Below are 19,070 nucleotides of genomic sequence, written 5' to 3' on the forward strand. Positions count from 1 at the left end.
GCCTGGTCCACCTCCAACGTCTCACTACCGGACTCGCGGGCTATGCCTACGGTAGTGTCTCGAGGTCGAGGGGGAAAATCCATGTCTCCTCCTCCGGCGTCACAAGGACATGCCTCGTAGTCGTCGCGACAATCTTCGCTGGTTGCTCGAAATATGTCTCCTCGCGCCCCGACATCCCGCTAGTCACCTCGATAATACTGTAGCGGTGCTTAGGCGAAGCCCTGCGACGGTAGAACATCAAGATCGTCACCACGCCGTCGTGCTGACAGAACTCTTCCCCGACACTTTGCTGGATCGGAGTCCGGGGATCGTCATCGAGCTGAACGTGTGCTAGAACTCGGCGGTGCCGTAGTTTCGGTGCTTGATCGGTCGGGCCGTGAAGACGTACGACTACATCAACCACGTTGTTATAACGCTTCCGCTATCGGTCTACGAGGGTACGTGGACAACACTCTCCCCTCTCGTTGCTATGCATCACCATGATCTTGCGTGTACGTAGGATTTTTTTTTGAAATTACTACATTCCCCAACAATCCTGGCCTATTAGAACCACTGCCAGTCCCTGATTTTGCTTGGGCACACATTACCATGGACTTTGTGGAAGGCTTGCCCACCTCAGAAAACAAGGACCTTATTCTGGTGGTAGTGGACAGGTTCACCAAATATGCCCACTTCATTGCAATGAAACACCCCTTAACTATCCAAACTGTAGCCAGAGCATTTTCTGATACAATGTTCAAGTTACATGGAATGCCATTGGTCATAGTCACTGACAGGGACAAGATTTTCACCAGCAACTTGTGGCAGCAGCTGTTCAAGTCACTCAAGATCAAACTGCACATGAGCACCAGCTACCACCCTCAAACTGATGGCCAAACCGAAAGAGTAAACCAATGTTTGGAAAACTACTTGAGGTGCATGTGTTTCCAACAACCAAGAAAGTGGCATGGATGGTTGGCCCTAGCTGAATGGTGGTACAATACAAGTTTCCATACTTCTCTGCAAATGACCCCCTTTCAGGCTTTGTATGGATTTCCTCCAATGGTAGCTGAGTCTGCACTGCCTGACTCTATCTCTAAAAACAGTGATAATCTACTGCAAAACAGAGAGCTGGCACTGGAAGTGATCAAGCAAAATCTTTCCAAAGCACAACAAAGAATGGAGCATTATGCTGACAGAAACAGACATGAAAGATCCTTTGAGGCAGGAGACATGGTGTACTTGAAGCTGCAGCCATATATAGGCACACATCATTGAGTCTGCATAGGCACCTCAAGTTACATTCCAAATTCTATGGCCCATTCAGAGTCATGCAAAGAGTAGGCCGAGCTGCTTACCAATTACTCCTACCTGATGGTTGCCTTCTGCACAACACCTTCCATGTGAGCCAACTAAAAAAGCACATTGGACCAAAGGTTGTTCCTTCCAAAAACTTGCCCCTGGTAGGTATTGATGGAGTTATCAAAATGGAGCCTGAAGCAATATTGGAAAGAAAATTAATCCCCAGACTCCAGGGCAAAATCAGCATCCCAGTCGTCAGGTGGTTGATCAAGTGGGTCAATATGCCTGAAGAAGCAGCAACTTGGGAGGACTCGGCCTTCATACAGAAAGTTTTTCCTTCCTTTCAAGCTCGAGGACAAGCTCAGTCTCAACAGGGGGGGGGGGGGGGGGATTGTCAGGCCAGTACTGTTGTATCTGAAGATTTCCCCTATTTCTGCGTGTCGGAATCAAGCATAGCCGTTGATCTGTCATCCAGTGGCTCTCCTGCAAAGATAACGGTTCGCCACTGGCTCTTCATCAAGACCGTAGACATTCTATCCAACGGCTCCTATCGCCCAGAGCATCGCTGTTCATCGCCCGGCACGCCATGTGCTCTGCTCCACTTTCTGTTTTATTTTTTCTCTCTGTAATGGCTATATAGCCACCTCCCCTTCTCATTTGTGGGCATGATAATTGTAACTGGGTATAAACCCTAGCCGCCGGTGGCGTGCTTTGCTACTTTCCCCATTTTCTGCAATACAAACCCTAACGAGATCGCCTCGAATTCGTCTCTGAAGTTGCGATGTTGAGAGTTTAGCTAGCTAGTTTCTTGTCAAGTTCCTGACACGGCGGTCATCAGCTCGCAAGGCCGGTGGCCATGGCAGTTCGAATGGGAACGCCGCGCCGGCGTACCGGTTCCTCTCATGCGCCTGGTCCACCTCTAGCGTCTCGAGATCGATGGAGAAAATCCAGGTCTCCTCTTGCGGCGTAACGAGGATGTGCCTCGTAGTCGTCGCGACAATCTTTGCTGGTCGCTCGAAAAATGTCTCCTCACGCCCCGGCAACCCGCTAGTCACCTCCGGCAGCCTCACGAGCTTCTCCACCACCCACTCGCCACTGCTGTGCAGCTGCTGAAACACCGTGAGGTCATTGTTGGCCATCACGCGTACAACGCGCGCCGCGCCGTCGTCGCCGCCGATGACCCGGAAGGCTGAAGATTCCTCCGGCGTCCCCACGACGGTACACGGGAACGTGACGAGCGAGAACTGGATGGTGGCATCGTCGAGAGCCAGCACGGCGCCCTCGCGCTCCATCCGCCAGAAGAAGGACGAACGCGCGCGTCCTGTGAAGCTGATCGAACGGTACTCCGGGATGGGGACGTCTCCGCCGGACGCGCTCTCCACCAGCCGCCAGCCGCCGTCGCCGCCGGAGGAGAACACGCAGGCGCGGGGGGCGCCACGGTCATCCTCGAAAACATCGCTTTCGTAGGTCACGGCGACCACCCGAAAGTTGGACATGCCGGTGGAGCCACCACCTGCAGCAGGCTCGTCGCCGTCGAGCAGGAAGAGACCAAGGCACTGGTAGGGCCACATCTCCTCCCAGTAGAGGATCCCCTGGCACCTCCGGTTGAGCGGGTCGCAGACGAGCATGTCAGGGAAGTGGAGGTACTCGGGGTCCCCTTCCCACACTCGACCCATCCGGTAGTAGACAACGTCCCTCCTGTAGAAGAGGAGGAGGCCACCGCGGCTGTCGGCGAGCTCCCAGGGCAGTGAGCCGTGAGGGACAGCCGGGAGGAAGTCGAGGGAGAAGTGGCGCCTGTCGAGGCCGTCGGCCGCCACGGGGTCCGGCACGAAGATGTGGTGGTTGTTCCCGTCGACATGGTAGTGGCCGGCGACGCTGGATGGACGGAGGGACCGGTGGTCCGGGAACGTGGCATCGTCCGTGAAGATGAGGCGGCGCCAGCGCTTGCACGTGGACGCCGCGCGGAGGAGGGCGAGGGGCGTGGCCACGCGCAGGAGCACGAGCTCGAGGAGGTGGTCGGGGATGTGGTGCACGCCCGTTGGACCCGACGGGGTCGGCTCCGCTTCCCTCGACGGCCGCCGCGCTGTCTTGTTGCGCCGGCGGTTGCGGTTGCAGCGAGAGCGACGTGGTGCTCCCTTGGTCTTCGCCATGGACCGCGGTCTCATAAGCTGCTGGTTGAGTGGACGATCTTCTTTATAGTTCGATAAGGTGAGTGGAGTGGGTGACGCGGTTTGGACTTTGGAGTACATATGCGGTTGCGTGTCTACCACGGAGCTTTTTTTCCATTGCTTTGGAGGGAAGGCAACGAGCAACGTACTCCATCCCATGGAACTTTTCAACTGCTTTTTCTTCAGTTCAACAAAGGGAGGCGGCCCATCTCTGTGCTCATCAAGCTAGTGAGGTTCGTCGGAGATGTCTTTGGATCAACTTTGTTCCAAATTTTCTTCGTGATTGTATTACCCGCGAATGTTTTATGACTGAGTAATCTATAGAGCTCCTGAATTACAAAAAAAAAAAAAACAAAGGGAGGCGGCCAGCTTGCCTCCCAAGGTAGGAGTACTAGGTTGTGCGAGCTAAATCCACTCTTCTTTGCTTATCCCAAGGGCACATAAAAAAACCACGTTGCTATGGAAGCAGTCACCCTAAAGCTACATAGGCGTGCAGGAGTCTCTGGAAATCAAACAGGGTTCCAAAGTCCATACCACTCGAAAAGCTTATTAGTGGCATGTAAAAAAGCTCATAAGCCATATGTGGGTGACACATCATGTGTGAAAGTTTATTATTTGTGTGACATTCACACACCACTAGTAACCTGGTTTTACTAGTGATTTGCCCCATTTTACGCACGCCGCCAGTTATGAAAATATTAGTGTTGTGTGAGCGAATTTATACGCCACCAGTAGCAATTTGGTTATTTTTAAAAACATTGATACTAGTGGTGTGGCCTTCAATTGGGCACATCACTAGTAACTATTTGTTGATAACATAAATAACACTAGTTGACTATTGGCATGCCATCCGAGTGCAGATTTTTGGTGACCGAGTTCAGCTCGGTATTTAAAAATAATATTGTTTTTTTAAATGAAAATAAAATTCATGGAAATGTATATATGTTTAGCATGGAAAAATCTCGCCCAACAAAAAACATCAGACCATTTTGGAAATATGTATTTGTCTTTTTTGTGTATGCTCTTGTGAATGTATACTGTTAAGAACACATATATACTGTTCATGTGTATGAGTGTTAACAAAAAAAATCAATTTTTTCACGCCGTAGAAAAATGTATTTTTTTGACACGGGCACCATGGTGCATGTGCATCGTTTGCTATTTCCACATGCCATCCAACGTAGCACGCCACTAATGACAATTTGTGATTTTTTTTAAAATACACCATTTTTATATGGCACATCTGGACACCCGAATGTATACATACATTTCATCCATGCATCCCTTTTGGCTGTACATCTAATATACATTGTCAAGATCCACAAGTCGCATGCATTGTGTCGTGTAGAGGTCACCGTTGTCCTCCTCTATGGATGCCGTCATCGTTGCCGCACGTAGTAATAAGTCGCTGCCAGAGTGGCTTTTTCTTATAGTGATGCAACAATATATGGATTTTTTAATACAATGTCAAAAAAATGTTCATGTAATTCAAAAAAAATGAAGATAAAATTTAGAAAAAGGTTTTGTAACCTACATATACCAAGTGGGAACACATTACACCACAAGGAAAATGCCACTTGAGATACATGTATGCATTCATTTCATCTGATGATCCAACACAAAAAGTATGATATTTTGATTAATGCACCTAACAATTTAAAACTTTTCATGCTTTCCGAAAAAATGATCTTGATTTTTTTAAATTATACAATGTAAAAATCATTTAATTCAAAAAATGTTTCTCATAATTAGAAAATTAAGTATGATATTTAAAAAGGTTTACACATTTCAAAAGTATGTTTATACAATGTAAAAAATGAAGGGTTGGTTTTAAAAATTGTTTAACGTGTATTTGAAGAATAATATTTAACATGTATTTGTAAACTATATTCAAAAACATGTATTTGAAATTATTTACATAATGTATTTGTAAATTGTGCAACGTGTATCAAAAAATGTTACGCGTGTATAAAAATGATGTACATTGTGTATTGAAAAAGATAGAAATGTGTCAAAAAAAACCCGAAGAAAACTTGTGAAAACCAAAGAAAGAAACAAAGTAAACTTAAGGGAAATAGTAATAAAAATAAAATCAAATAAAACCATAGAAAACAGAAGAAAAAAGGAAAAATAAAGACTGAATAAAACCAATGAAAACAGTGAAACGAGGTAAGGAAAAACACGTAGAAAAAAGCCTCAGGCCAGAGGCAGCTACAAATACTATGCCAGGCCACTATAATCACACCGGAAGTGATGCTACCGTGCTCTCGCAGTAGGCGAAAAATAGCCCTCGTGGTCAACCAGCGAGGCAACGACTGAAAACAAAAAGGGTAAATGGACCGGCCACTATGGCACGACTGGTCTTTTGTGTTCTTTCGCTTCTTTTAGTCGTTTTTTCTCTAAAAAACAGGCTTTTTATGGAGCTAAATATTTAAAACCCTGTTAAAGTAGATAATAATTTTTTTAATGTTCAATATAAGTTTTTAAAAATTTCATTGTATACTAAAAATTTGTTCACCGCATATTAAGAAAAGTTCATTGCATATTTGAAGAATGTTCGGTGCATATCAAAAATGGTCAATATATCTCTATCTCTACTATCTAAAAGAAACGGAACGTTCCGTTACCCCTCTTACGTTGTCCTTCTTACCTTCGCTTCGTCCGCCTCTCCCTTTTTCACGCGAGCATTAGATTTTTCTCTCCAGAAAAAAAAATCTCAAACATCTAGGGATGTCTCCTCGGTTTTCTTAGCACCTACTCCCTCCGTTCTAAATTACTTGTCTTAGATTTGTCTAGATACGGACGTATCTAGACTCATTTTAGTGCTAGATATATCCGTATCTAGACAAATCTAAGACAAGTAATTCGGAACGGAGGGAGTAGTTCGCAGTCGCCGCCGCCACCACCACGAGAGACATCGCCAACCTGCTCCGGTTCTCCCCCCTCCTCCCCGCGCGATCCGATGCCAATGAGGACGGCCGTCCTACAATCCAGTCGCGGTTGCGCGGAACCTCACCGGGACAGGACAGGAAGCGGACCGGTCACAGGACAAGCAAGAGCCCTAGGTTCGCCATCGGAGATCTCGGCACCGCAGACCGGATGCCGCCCCGACGCGCAGTCCAAATGAGTTACGGATGGTGGCCACCACTGCGCGTCCTTCTCCCCTATGCCATCCTTCTCCGACGCAGTTCCTGCAGGCCGGGATGCCGCTCCACGATGCGACATCCAAGCAGCTCATGGCCGCCACCACCACCACGCCGTCCTTCTCCCATCCCATGTACCATCCCTCTCCGGCGCCCCTCCTGCGGGCTGGGATGCCAGTCCACGACGGAAGGCCCAAGCAGCTCATGGCCTGCCGCCGTCACCACAGCGCCGTTCTTCTCCTCCGATTAATTTGCCCTCATAGCAGCGGCCGTTTTTCCGTTGCCCATTTCAGCATTGCGTGCTTTCTACCATGGATAGGAGATGGTGAGAAACTGGGCTTCTCATCACGCTTGATAGGTTGCATCGCAGGCTCTCATGTTCTATCTGTTTTCATCTCATGATGCTCTTCTTCAGTCCCTTGAGTTTAGTTAGACTTAACTCAGATTTAACTCAATGGACCGAAGGTGCTAAACACGGCTGCAAGGATTGTTTTTGATTTTCTGCATTAGAATCCATTAGATTGTTGACCAAAATCTAATGATCCGTTTACCCGGTTGCAAGGATTGTTGTTGATTTTCTGCATAAACATGGCTACAGTGTCGCTGGTAACAGGGATTTGTTGCTAAATAACGCACTTGCGATTTCCATTTGCTGATATGCATATCATTTGTAAGTCATGTGAGGCCCAGCTACATAGCAGAAAGATCCGTCTGTTCACACAGTAACAAACAGGATCAGCTGGTCTGGGTTGCAGCTAATTACAAAAAATATAGAGCTTGGGAAGCTTCTTCGCTAGGAAATTGTTGGGCGGTATTCTTCCAGGAAGCACTCCTGGTGACTGCATGATGCTTGGCCTCAGTGACATGGTAAGCTGCTTGTATTCATTTTTCATATATGCAAATATGATTTTGTGATTCTTGTACTACCAGTCTACCACTGATCCGAATATGATTTCTTACACTCATCCTTCAAGATTTCTGAAAAGTAGTACTCATTGCACGTTTGCACTTCAAAGATCTCAAACTTGTGTTGGTAACCAAAAATGTCTTTAGGCAAATTGTTGTCATCACACAATTAACTTATTAAATTGTCAGGGGTTGGATCTTATCAAATGGTTAAGTCTACTATAGGCATATATACGCTGATGCTTCTTGATTTATTTGCATATGCATCTTCACATGGAGCTGCATGTCTCAATTTAGTTATTTGTTTTGTTACTGTGAAATCTGCAGGCCGTTCCACTGACGCTTCTAGCCCTTGTACTCTCTTTTGATCACCGAAAGAACAAAGACGTGGCTGCTCGATCAGACATGTCTCCCTCCCGAAAGTGACTGAAATATGTATGGTATGCGCTAATAAGTTATGTTGTTGGCTTTGTAATTGCATCTTTACTCCGGATCTTAATTACCTCAGTCTCCCCAGCACGCTGTTGGTGTTGCCTGGTCATACGATCTCAGGTGTCTACACATTTCCCTCACTTACCCACGGAGCTATGCTTTCCTGAATTCGTCATGCCTATTTGCAAGCATCGTGCATTGCTATATCAGTCAGGGGCGGATTCAGGATTGAGCCTCGCCCCGGGCCCCAAGCTTGCTACAGAGTGAGCACAGTGCTAAACAATACCAACAGTGCTATAGTATATGAAGGAACTGCTCCTCACGCCCCAGGCCCAGGACCCCCCGGCCTGGGTCCTGGATCCGCCATCAGTTACCCCTAGAAACCTATATTTGATGTCAATATTGTTTATTTTTCTTCTTTTGGACTTGCGTTGTTCGGCTCAGGTTGCCAAAGATATTCAAGGAATTGTGAAATAAAAATAAATAATAATTTGGCCTCTTGGTCGCAACGCATGCACACCTTGCTATATGACATATACAATTTCGTTTTTTTATTTGGTTGTTTATGCATGTGTTACTTTTATATTTTAGCAATACTTTGATCATTCAACTAAATATGCGGGGTTTCACAAAGGTGAGCATATGAATTTTGTAGTTTCATAAAATAAATAAAATATGAAAGATTAAAATATATATAGAGGTTGAGATTTAGGAATGATGTTGGAGTTAAAACAAGTTGTCCAGGAAAACCTTTATAGGGGAGTCCCCTATGCATAGATTTAGGGGAGATAGTTTGGAGGAGTTGTTGGACTTGCTCTAGCTCCCATTCCCAATTCCTCAAACGGTTTCGCCTACCCTAGCCACACGACATGCTCGACCTCCATGCCAGTCCCCTCCACTAGCGTCAAGGAGTGATGGAGGGTGGGAGAAAGCGAGAACAAGGGACGGTGGGAGGGACGAAAGGAGAGAGGGGGAGATATATCGAGGGAGAAAGAGTGACTGGGGGAGAGGGAGCGGTGTACGTGACACGGCACGCCTGGCTAACGCAAGCACATGGTATAATATATCATAATTGCACAATTACGTGTTTGAAATGCGAAGTGTGTATGGCTGGGGGTGGAAGAGGGAATTGCAAGCTGGATGCGCTATGACAGAGGTGGTGAGCTTTGAGGTGTATGGCAGAGATGGTGGTATAACGGCAAAAATAATTCTACAATGCCGCCCGATATGCACAAGGATACTAAAGTATATGTTACACATGATTTGTGTCAAACCACCGGAATATATATGCCCCGGTGCAACGCACGGGCAATTAACTAGTATTACAAAAATGTTCAGTACGTCCCAGCCACCAAGTATCACCAGCCACATGCCATGGTTAATGCTAGAAAGAAATTCAGCTAGCTACGGAGGACTAAATGACATGGCCCGTGATCTGATACCCTAGGCAATGTTTTCCCATCTATTTGCCCGTTTCTAACTCCGGAGAAATGGTAACGGCTCAGACCCCCATGATATCTGGATGGTGAGATTGTCAAGCCCAGAGGTTGCCGTGTTCAGGACATGCCCTCTCCAGATAGGATTTCTATAGATATGTAAAATACTAAAATGGCTTGGACAAACATCACAAGTCCTGTCTAACTAACAGTCAGCGGAGGTTACCTGGAAGCACCATCGTACCGGAGAATGTGCACCACGGTGAACAATGCATCGTTGCGGTAGTATCTGTTTTACGAATTTTCTTCTCTTCGCATGGGTTGGTCCAGAGTCCAGACCATCGGCGGGGGTGGCAACGTCAGTCAGTCACGCGCACAACATCGTGAATAGGACCTTATTCTAATGAAGAGATCAAGGAGGCTTTGTTTCAGATGGGACCAACGAAAGCACCTGGGCCTGATGGTTTTCCGGCTCTATTCTATCAAACCCACTGGAGTTTTCTGGAAGAGGATATTTGTCATGCTGTGAGAAGCTTCCTTGAGGGAGGATCGATCCCGGAGGGGTTTTGTGACTCTGTGATAGTTCTAATCCCCAAGGTTGCCAGGCCGAAGCAGCTAAAGAATTTCCGTCCTATTAGTCTATGCAATGTTCTGTACAAGATTGCTTCCAAGGTTTTGGCTAACCGTCTAAAGGCGTTTCTCTCTGTTGTGGTGTCGGAGTGCCAGAGTGCTTTTGTGCCGGGTAGATTGATCACCGACAACACTCTTATTGCATATGAATGTATGCATACTATTAGACAACAAAAGGCGAAGCAACCTTTCTTTGCCCTGAAGATTGATTTGATGAAGGCATATGATCGTATTGAGTGGAGTTATCTTCAGGGCTGCTTGTGCCGGCTTGGTTTTGCTCCGGCATGGATTGAGTCAGTCATGAGGTGTGTCACCAATGTCCGGTATGCAGTCAGGGTTAATGGTGAGCTCACTGAACCTGTGGTTCCTTCGCGTGGTATTCGTCAGGGGGACCCAATTAGCCCCTACATGTTTCTTTTGTGCACAGAAGGATTGTCGAGTCTGTTATTACAGAAGGAGAATTGTGGCGAGCTACATGGCACCCGCAACGGTCGCTCTGGCCCACCTATCTCACATCTCCTGTTTGCCGACGACAGCATTTTCTTTGCCAGAAGTGACATCCGTAGTGTGGCCTCTTTGGATTCCATTCTGAAGCTATTTTGTGAAGGATCGGGACAACTTATCAATAAGGACAAGTCCTCGATAATTTTTGGCAACAGGTGTCCTGTCAGTGTTAAGAACCGTGTCATGGCAAGTTTTGGAATCACAAATGAAACTTTCCATGGTTCCTATCTTGGCATGCCTACTGTAGTTGGACGGTCTCCTACAAGTACTTTTAAATTTCTCCCGGATAGGGCTTGGCAGCGTATACATGGTTGGTCTGATAGGCCTTTATCCAGAGCAGGGTTGGAAGTTTTGCTAAAATCAATTATCCAGGCGATTCCGACTTTCATTATGAGCTGTTTTCAGCTTCCGGTGGCCACGTGTGAGAAGTTCCGTCAGATTATCTCAGACCATTGGTGGGGCAGGGAAGATGGGAAGAAGAAGCTGCACTGGCGGTCCTGGAAGTGGCTCACTACGCCAAAATCTCTCGGGGGAATGGGCTTTCGTGATATGACACTTTTTAATCAAGCTATGCTTGGGAAGCAAGGATGGCGCTTACTTACAGAACCAGATTCATTATGTGCTCGGGTTCTCAAAGGAAGATATTTCCCTCATGGAGACTTTTGGAATGCTACAGCTCCTCGGTCCGCATCAGTTACATGGCGAAGCATCCTTTATGGTCGGGAACTTCTGAAGCAAGGGATTTGCTGGAGGATTGGTGATGGTAAAGGCACCCGTATATTGTCTGATTATTGGATCCCTTCGTTTCCTCCTGGCATGGTTAGGACAACCTCACCAATCCCGGAAACAGCCACAGTTCATTGTCTGTTGAACGAAGATACTGGTTCTTGGGACGATCAGACTGTGCAAGCGTTCTTCGAGCCGGACATTGCTGCAGCGATCCTGCAGGTTCCTATCAAAAGGCATGGTGGTTCAGATTTGGCATACTGGCCTATTACCAGGTTAGGGCATTATTCCGTTCGTTCGGCATACAACATGGCTCGGTCGAAAAGCTTCATGGCAAGTATTAGTAGTAATGGTCGTGGCCAATCTTCTAACAGAGCGGCGGAGGAGAAGGACTGGAAATCTGTATGGTCCGTTATTGCTCCTAACAAGATGAAGATCGTCTTATGGCGTCTTGCGCATAACTGTTTGCCTTCCGGGGAACAGCTTTGTAGACGCAATGTTCCTGCTCCTACTGCATGTGCTTTCTGCGGCCGAATAGAGAGTATCGAGCATGCTTTGCTCTTCTGCCATTATGCAAGAAATGTGTGGGATGAAGTGAAGAATTTCTTTCATGTCCAGCTGCGCCGTCGTGAATTCAGGTCTCCAAAACAGTGGCTTTTTGATTTTTTGTCTCGTTGCACAGATCGTGAGGCAACTGTGATGGCTGTATCCATTTGGCACATCTGGGATGCTCGAAATTTGGCTCGAAATACTCCTGAAGTTCCTACTCCGCGAAGTACTGCAAGCAAAATTCGTGGTTATGTTGACATGATATTCGAGCATATTTACAAGCCTGTTCCTGTGAATAGATGTGAGACCATTGCTTCTAGCTATAATTGGTCTCCACCGCCTCCAGGTACGGTTATGTTTTTTTCTGATGCGGCTTCATTTCATGACTTCAACAAGTCTGGGGCTGGTGTAGTAGCTCTGGACCATATGGGTCAATGCATCAAGGCATGTACCGAAGTGTTGTCTGGTTCTCTCACACCCGAGATGGCCGAAGCTTTGGCTCTTCGCAGAGCAGTTGACATGGCGCGAGAGGACCACCTTTTCCATGTGATCTTTGCCACTGATTGCCTCTCTTTGGTGCAAAGGCTGAAATCCAAAGCCCACGATCGTTCTGTTGTTGGTTCCGTCATTGATGATATCAAGATGGCAACTCTAGGCTTCTCCTCGGTTTCGTTTTTGCATGTTCGTCGGCGATGTAATGTGTTGGCTCATGTTTTAGCTAGGTCTTGTTTTAACTCTTCTGGTCTTTGTGTTTTCAATTCTGCTCCGGAGTGTATCCAGGAGGCTTTGTATGACTTTGTTTTTTAGTCAATAAAGGGCCGACATTCAAAAAAAAAAACATCGTGAATAGGTCATCGATCCAGGTTGTGGTGGAATCTGCCCTCCACGACGACACCATCTGCTCCAAGTATTGGACTAACTTGTGATTACCTACTCATCTATACTAGACTACCGCTGCTTATACTACCATTAGTATTGCCATCACTTGAACTGAATCTACGTGCCAAGCCTTTGTCACCTGACCATCAGGGTTAAGGAGCTCCTTACTTGGAACCGAACGAGTTTGCTGCACGCTGCTTCATGTATTATATTCCTCGTCACCTCGTGCTCAACAGAAAAACAGTGTTTGCGTTGACATCAAACAACTTCTCGGTGGGCAAGACAGCTGAAAACCGTGGCTTAGCATGGATGGTTCTGGTCAACATTTGTAAATCTTGGCCACCAGATACTTGTCTGCTCGGGTGCAACAGCAACCGGAGCAGACTCCTCCTAATTAGCACCTAAATGGTTTTCTGGAAGCATGTTTCTTCATTAGCCACATCTATTAGATCGATATTCAAAATAAAATAGTTTAGTCAATTCTTCAAAATGGAACAAAATATAGTTGTAGGTAAACAAAGGCGGGTGAAACTCCTGCGTTGCCTTGGAACTGTCCGTTTTTATGACATTCAGAATTTTGTTCTTCAGACTCTTATGATGAATAAGTCATAGACTACTAGATCTCTGGCAACATGCATTTTCTTCTGCTTTTCAGGGTGACCAAGGAGTTGATCGGCGTGATGTCTCAGCAGCTAAGCCTCCAGACGGATCGCACTGAGTAACGCATCACCGATCGAGGCCTGGGGAACCTTTTTCTCAAAAAGGAGGCGTACCCGGCCTCTGCATCTTTTGATGCACACAGCCATTTATTAAAATAAAGGTTCTCAAAGGTTCGAACAAGTAGTCTCAAAACGAAACAAAGGGTTTTAGGAAATAAATAAAAGCCACAACCGGTAAAAAAATAAAAGCCACAACTGGCGACAGTAGGATTAGGAGACTAATTAAACACCTATCCTATTATTGGACCGTCATCCAAACCGGTTGTACGTATCCCGTGCAACCATCTTTCATCAGCTGCACCCAATATCCATATGCTCCATGTGGTCCGCACGGCTGAGTAATGATCACGTACGGATTCAAGTAGACGCTCTGAAGATGACCTGCAAAAAAATGGTGATGGTTTGTCTGTTAAAGGCAACATCATTTCGACAATTCCATAAAGCCCAAAGTAATGCACATGCTGAAGGAAATATGCCCTAGAGGCAATAATAAAGTTATTATTTATTTCCTCATATCATGATAAATGTTTATTATTCATGCTAGAATTGTATTAACCGGAAACATGATACATGTGTGAATACATAGACAAACATATAGTCACTAGTATGCCTCTACTTGACTAGCTCATTAATCAAAGATGGTTATGTTTCCTAACCATAGACATGTGTTGTCATTTGATTAATGGGATCACATCATTAGAAGAATGATGTAATTGACATAACCCATTCTGTTAGCCTAGCACTTGATCGTTTAGTATACTGCTATTGCTTTCTTCATGACTTATACATGTTCCTGTAACTATGAGAAATATGCAACTCCCGTATACCGGAGGAACACTTTGGGTACTACCAAACGTCACAACGTAACTGGGTGATTATAAAGGAGTACTACAAGTGTCTCCGAAGGTACATGTTGAGTTGGTGTATTTCGAGATTAGGTTTTGTCACTCCGATTGTCGGAGAGGTATCTCTGGGCCCTCTCGATAATGCACATCATTATAAGCCTTGCAAGCAATGTGACCAAATGAGTTGGTTACGGGATGATGCATTACGGAACGAGTAAAGAGACTTGCCGGTAACGAGATTGAACTAGGTATTGGATACCGACGATCAAATCTCGGGCAAGTAACATACTGATGACAAAGGGAACAACGTATATTGTTATGCGGTTTGACCGATAAAGCTCTTCGTAGAATATGAAGGAACCAATATGGGCATCCAGGTCCCGCTATTGGTTATTGACCGAGAATGGTTCTAGGTCATGTCTACATAGTTCTCGAACCCGTAGGGTCCGCACGCTTAACGTTACGATGACAGTTTTATTATGAGTTTATAAGTTTTGATGTACCGAAGTTTGTTCGGAGTCCCGGATGTGATCACGGACATGACGAGGAGTCTCGAAATGGTCGAGACATAAAGATTTATATATTGGAAGCCTATGTTTGGACATCGGAAAGGTTCCGGGTGAAATCGGGATTTTACCGGAACACCGGGGGGTTACCGGAACCCTCCCGGGGGTTAATGGGCCTTAGTGGGCCATGAGGGAGAAGAGGAGGGCCGGCCAGGGCAGGCCGCGCGCCCCCTACCCCCCTAGTCCGAATAGGACAAGGAAGGGGGGGGGCGCCCCCTTTCCTCTTTCCCCTCCCCCCTTTCCTTCTCCACCAAGGCAAGAGGGGGGAGTCCTACTCCCGGTGGGAGTAGGACTCCTCCAGGCGCACCCCAAAGGGGCCGGCCGCACCTCCCCCTCCCTCCTTTTGTATACGGGGGCAGGGGGGCACCCCATAACACACAAGTTGATCTATGGATCGTTCCTTAGCCGTGTGCGGTGCCCTCCTCCACCATATTCCACCTCGGTCATATCGTTGCAGAGTTTAGGCGAAGCCCTGCGCCGGTGGAGCATCATCATGGTCACCACGCCGTCGTGCTGACGGAACTCATCCCCGAAGCTTTGCTGGATCGGAGCCCGGGGATCGTCATCGAGCTGAACGTGTGCTGAACTCGGAGGTGCCGTACGTTTGGTGCTTGGATCGGTCGGATCGTGAAGACGTACGACTACATCAATCGCGTTGTCATAATGCTTCCGCTTACGGTCTACGAGGGTACGTGGACGGACACTCTCCCCTCTCGTTGCTATGCCATCACCATGATCTTGCGTGTACGTAGGAAAATTTTGAAATTACTACGTTCCCCAACAGTGGCATTCGAGCCTAGGTTTTATGCGTTGATGTTATATGCATGAGTAGAACACAAGTGAGTTGTGGGCGATATAAGTCATACTGCTTACCAGCATGTCATACTTTGGTTCAGCGGCATTGTGAGATGAAGCGGCCCGGACCGACATTACGCGTACGCTTACGCGAGACTGGTTTCACCGCTACGAGCACTCGTTGCTTAAAGGTGACCGGCGGGTGTCTGTCTCTCTCACTTTATTTGAACCGAGTGTGGCTACGCCCGGTCCTTGCGAAGGTTAAAACAGGACCAACTTGACAAACTATCATTGTGGTTTTGATGCGTAGGTAAGAACGGTTCTTGCTAAGCCTGTAGGAGCCACGTAAAAATTGCAACAGCAAAGTAGAAGACGTCTAACTTGTTTTTGCAGGGCATGTTGTGATGTGATATGGTCAAGACGTGATGCTATATTTTATTGTATGAGATGATCATGTTTTGTAACCGAAGTTATCGGCAACTGGCAGGAGCCATATGGTTGTCGCTTTATTGTATGAAATGCAAACGCCCTGTAATTGCTTTACTTTATCACTAAGCGGTAGCGATAGTCGTAGAAGCAATAGATGGCGTAACGACAATGATGCTACGATGGAGATCAAGGTGTTGCGCCGGTGACGATGGTGATCACGACGGTGCTTCGAAGATGGAGATCACAAGTACAAGATGATGATGGCCATATCATATCACTTATATTGATTGCATGTGATGTTTATCCTTTATGCATCTTATCTTGCTTTGATTGACGGTAGCATTTTAAGATGATCTCTCACTTAATAATCAAGAAGTGTTCTCCCTGAGTATGCACCGTTGTGAAAGTTCTTCGTGCTGAGACACCACGTGATGATCGGGTGTGATAGGCTCTACGTTCAAATACAACGGGTGCAAAACAGTTGCACACGCGGAATACTCAGGTCATACTTGACGAGCCTAGCATATACAGATATGGCCTCGGAACACGGAGACCGAAAGGTCGACCGTGAATCATATAGTAGATATGATCAACATAGTGATGTTCATTGAAACTACTCCATCTCACGTGATGATCGGACAAGGTTTAGTTGATTGGGATCACGTGATCACTTAGATGATTAGAGAGATGTCTGTCTAAGTGGGAGTTCTTAAGTAATATGATTAATTGAACTTAAATTTATCATGAACTTAGTACCTGATAGTATTTTGCTTGTCTATGTTTGTTTGTAGATAGATGGCTCGTGCTGTTTTCCGTTAAATTTTAATGTGTTCCTTGAGAAAGCAAAGTTGAAAGATGATGGTAGCAATTACACGGACTGGGTCCGTAACCTAAGGATTATCCTCATTGCTGCACAGAAAAAGTTACGTCCTGGAAGCACCGCTGGGTGCCAGGCCTGCTGCTGATGCAACTGACGACGTTAAGAACGTCTGGCAGAGCAAAGCTGATGACTACTCGATAGTTCAGTGTGCCATGCTTTACGGCTTAGAACCGGGTCTTCAACGATGTTTTGAACGTCATGGAGCATATGAGATGTTTCAGGAGTTGAAGTTAATATTTCAAGCAAATGCCCGGATTTAGAGATATGAAGTCTCCAATAAGTTCTATAGCTGCAAGATGGAGGAGAATAGTTCTGTCAGTGAACACATACTCAAAATGTCTGGGTATAATAATCACTTGATTCAACTGGGAGTTAATCTTCCTGATGATAGTGTCATTGACAGAATTCTCCAATCACTGCCACCAAGCTACAAGAGCTTTGTGATGAACTATAATATGCAAGGGATGAACAAAACTATTCCCGAGCTCTTCGCAATGCTAAAAGTTGCGGAGGTAGAAATCAAAAAGGAGCATCAAGTGTTGATGGTTAACAAGACCACCAGTTTCAAGAAAAAGGGCAAAGGGAAGAAGAAGGGGAACTTTAAAAAAAATAGCAAGCAAGTTGCTGCTCAAGAGAAGAAACCCAAGTCTGGACCTAAGCCTGAAACTGAGTGCTTCTACTGCAAGCAGACTGGACACTGAAAGCAGAATTGCCCCAAGTATTTGGCGGATAAGAAGGATGACAAAGTGAACAAAGGTATATGTGATATACATGTTATTGATGTGTACCTTACTAATGCTCGCAGTAGCACCTGGGTATTTGATACTGGTTCTGTTGCTAATATTTGCAACTCGAAACAGGGACTACTAATTAAGCGAAGATTGGCTAAGGACGAGGTGACGATGCGCGTGGGAAATGGTTCCAAAGTCGATGTGATCGCGGTCGGCACGCTACCTCTACATCTACCATCGGGATTAGTTTTAGACCTAAATAATTATTATTTGGTGCCAGCGTTAAGCATGAACATTATATTTGGATCTTGTTTGATGCGAGACGGTTATTCATTTAAATCAGAGAATAATGGTTGTTCTATTTATATGAGTAATATCTTTTATGGTCATGCACCCTTGAAGAGTGGTCTATTTTTATTGAATCTCGATAGTAGTGATACACATATTCATAGTGTTGAAACCAAAAGATGCAGAGTTGATAACAATAGTGCAACTTATTTGTGGCACTGCCGTTTAGGTCATATCGGTGTAAAGCGCATGAAGAAACTCCATACTGATGGGCTTTTGGAATCACTTGATTATGAATCACTTGGTACTTGCGAACCGTGCCTCATGGGCAAGATGACTAAAACGCTGTTTTCCGGAACTATGGAGCGAGCAATTGATTTGTTGGAGATCATACATACTGATGTTTGTGGTCCAATGAATGTTGAGGCTCGCGGCGGGTATCGTTATTTTCTCACCTTCACAGATGATTTGAGCAGATATGGGTATATCTACTTAATGAAACACAAGTCTGAAACATTTAAAAAGTTCAAAGAATTTCAGAGTGAAGTGGAAAATCATCGTAACAAGAAAATAAAGTTTCTACGATCTGATCGTGGAGGAGAATATTTGAGTTACGAGTTTGGTCTACACTTGAAACAATGCGGAATAGTTTCGCAACTCACGCCACCCGAAACACCACAACGAAATGGTGTGTCCGAACGTTGTAATCGTACTTTACTAGATATGGTGCAATCTATGATGTCTCTTACTGATTTACCGCTATCGTTTTGGGGTTATGCTTTAGAGACGGCCGCATTCACGTTAAACAGGGCACCATCAAAATTCGTTGAGACGACACCTTATGAACTGTGGTTTGGCAAGAAACCAAAGTTGTCGTTTCTTAAAGTTTGGGGCTGCGATGCTTATGTGAAGAAACTTCAACCAGATAAGCTCGAACCCAAATCGGAGAAATGTGTCTTCATAGGATACCCAAAAGAGACTATTGGGTACACCTTCTATCACAGATCTGTGGGCAAGATTTTCGTTGCTAAAATCGGATCCTTTCTAGAGAAGGAGTTTCTCTCGAAAGAAGTGAGTGGGAGGAAAGTAGAACTTGATGAGATAACTGTATCTACTCCCTTGTTGGAAAGTAGTTCATCACAAGAACCGGTTCCTGTGACAAC

At 45.7% G+C, this 19,070-nt stretch overlaps 1 protein-coding gene across 1 annotated transcript; it reads right to left on the reverse strand.

Annotated features, from left to right (window-relative positions):
* Nucleotides 1-1,123: 1,123 nt before the first annotated feature.
* LOC123099162 (uncharacterized) lies at nt 1,124-3,446 on the reverse strand. The gene has a single exon (XM_044521327.1). It carries the CDS (start codon nt 3,444-3,446, stop codon nt 2,082-2,084), a length of 1,365 nt encoding a protein of 454 aa, XP_044377262.1. The 3' UTR covers nt 1,124-2,081.
* Nucleotides 3,447-19,070: the final 15,624 nt, after the last annotated feature.

This window comes from Triticum aestivum, chromosome 1B, assembly GCF_018294505.1.
Source record: "Triticum aestivum cultivar Chinese Spring chromosome 1B, IWGSC CS RefSeq v2.1, whole genome shotgun sequence".
Lineage (NCBI taxonomy): Eukaryota > Viridiplantae > Streptophyta > Magnoliopsida > Poales > Poaceae > Triticum > Triticum aestivum.

What these genes read in the sequence shown, in the direction of transcription:
- LOC123099162 (XM_044521327.1), bottom strand. Translation starts at nt 3,446, where the DNA reads ATGAGACCGCGGTCCATGGCGAAGACCAAGGGAGCACCACGTCGCTCT.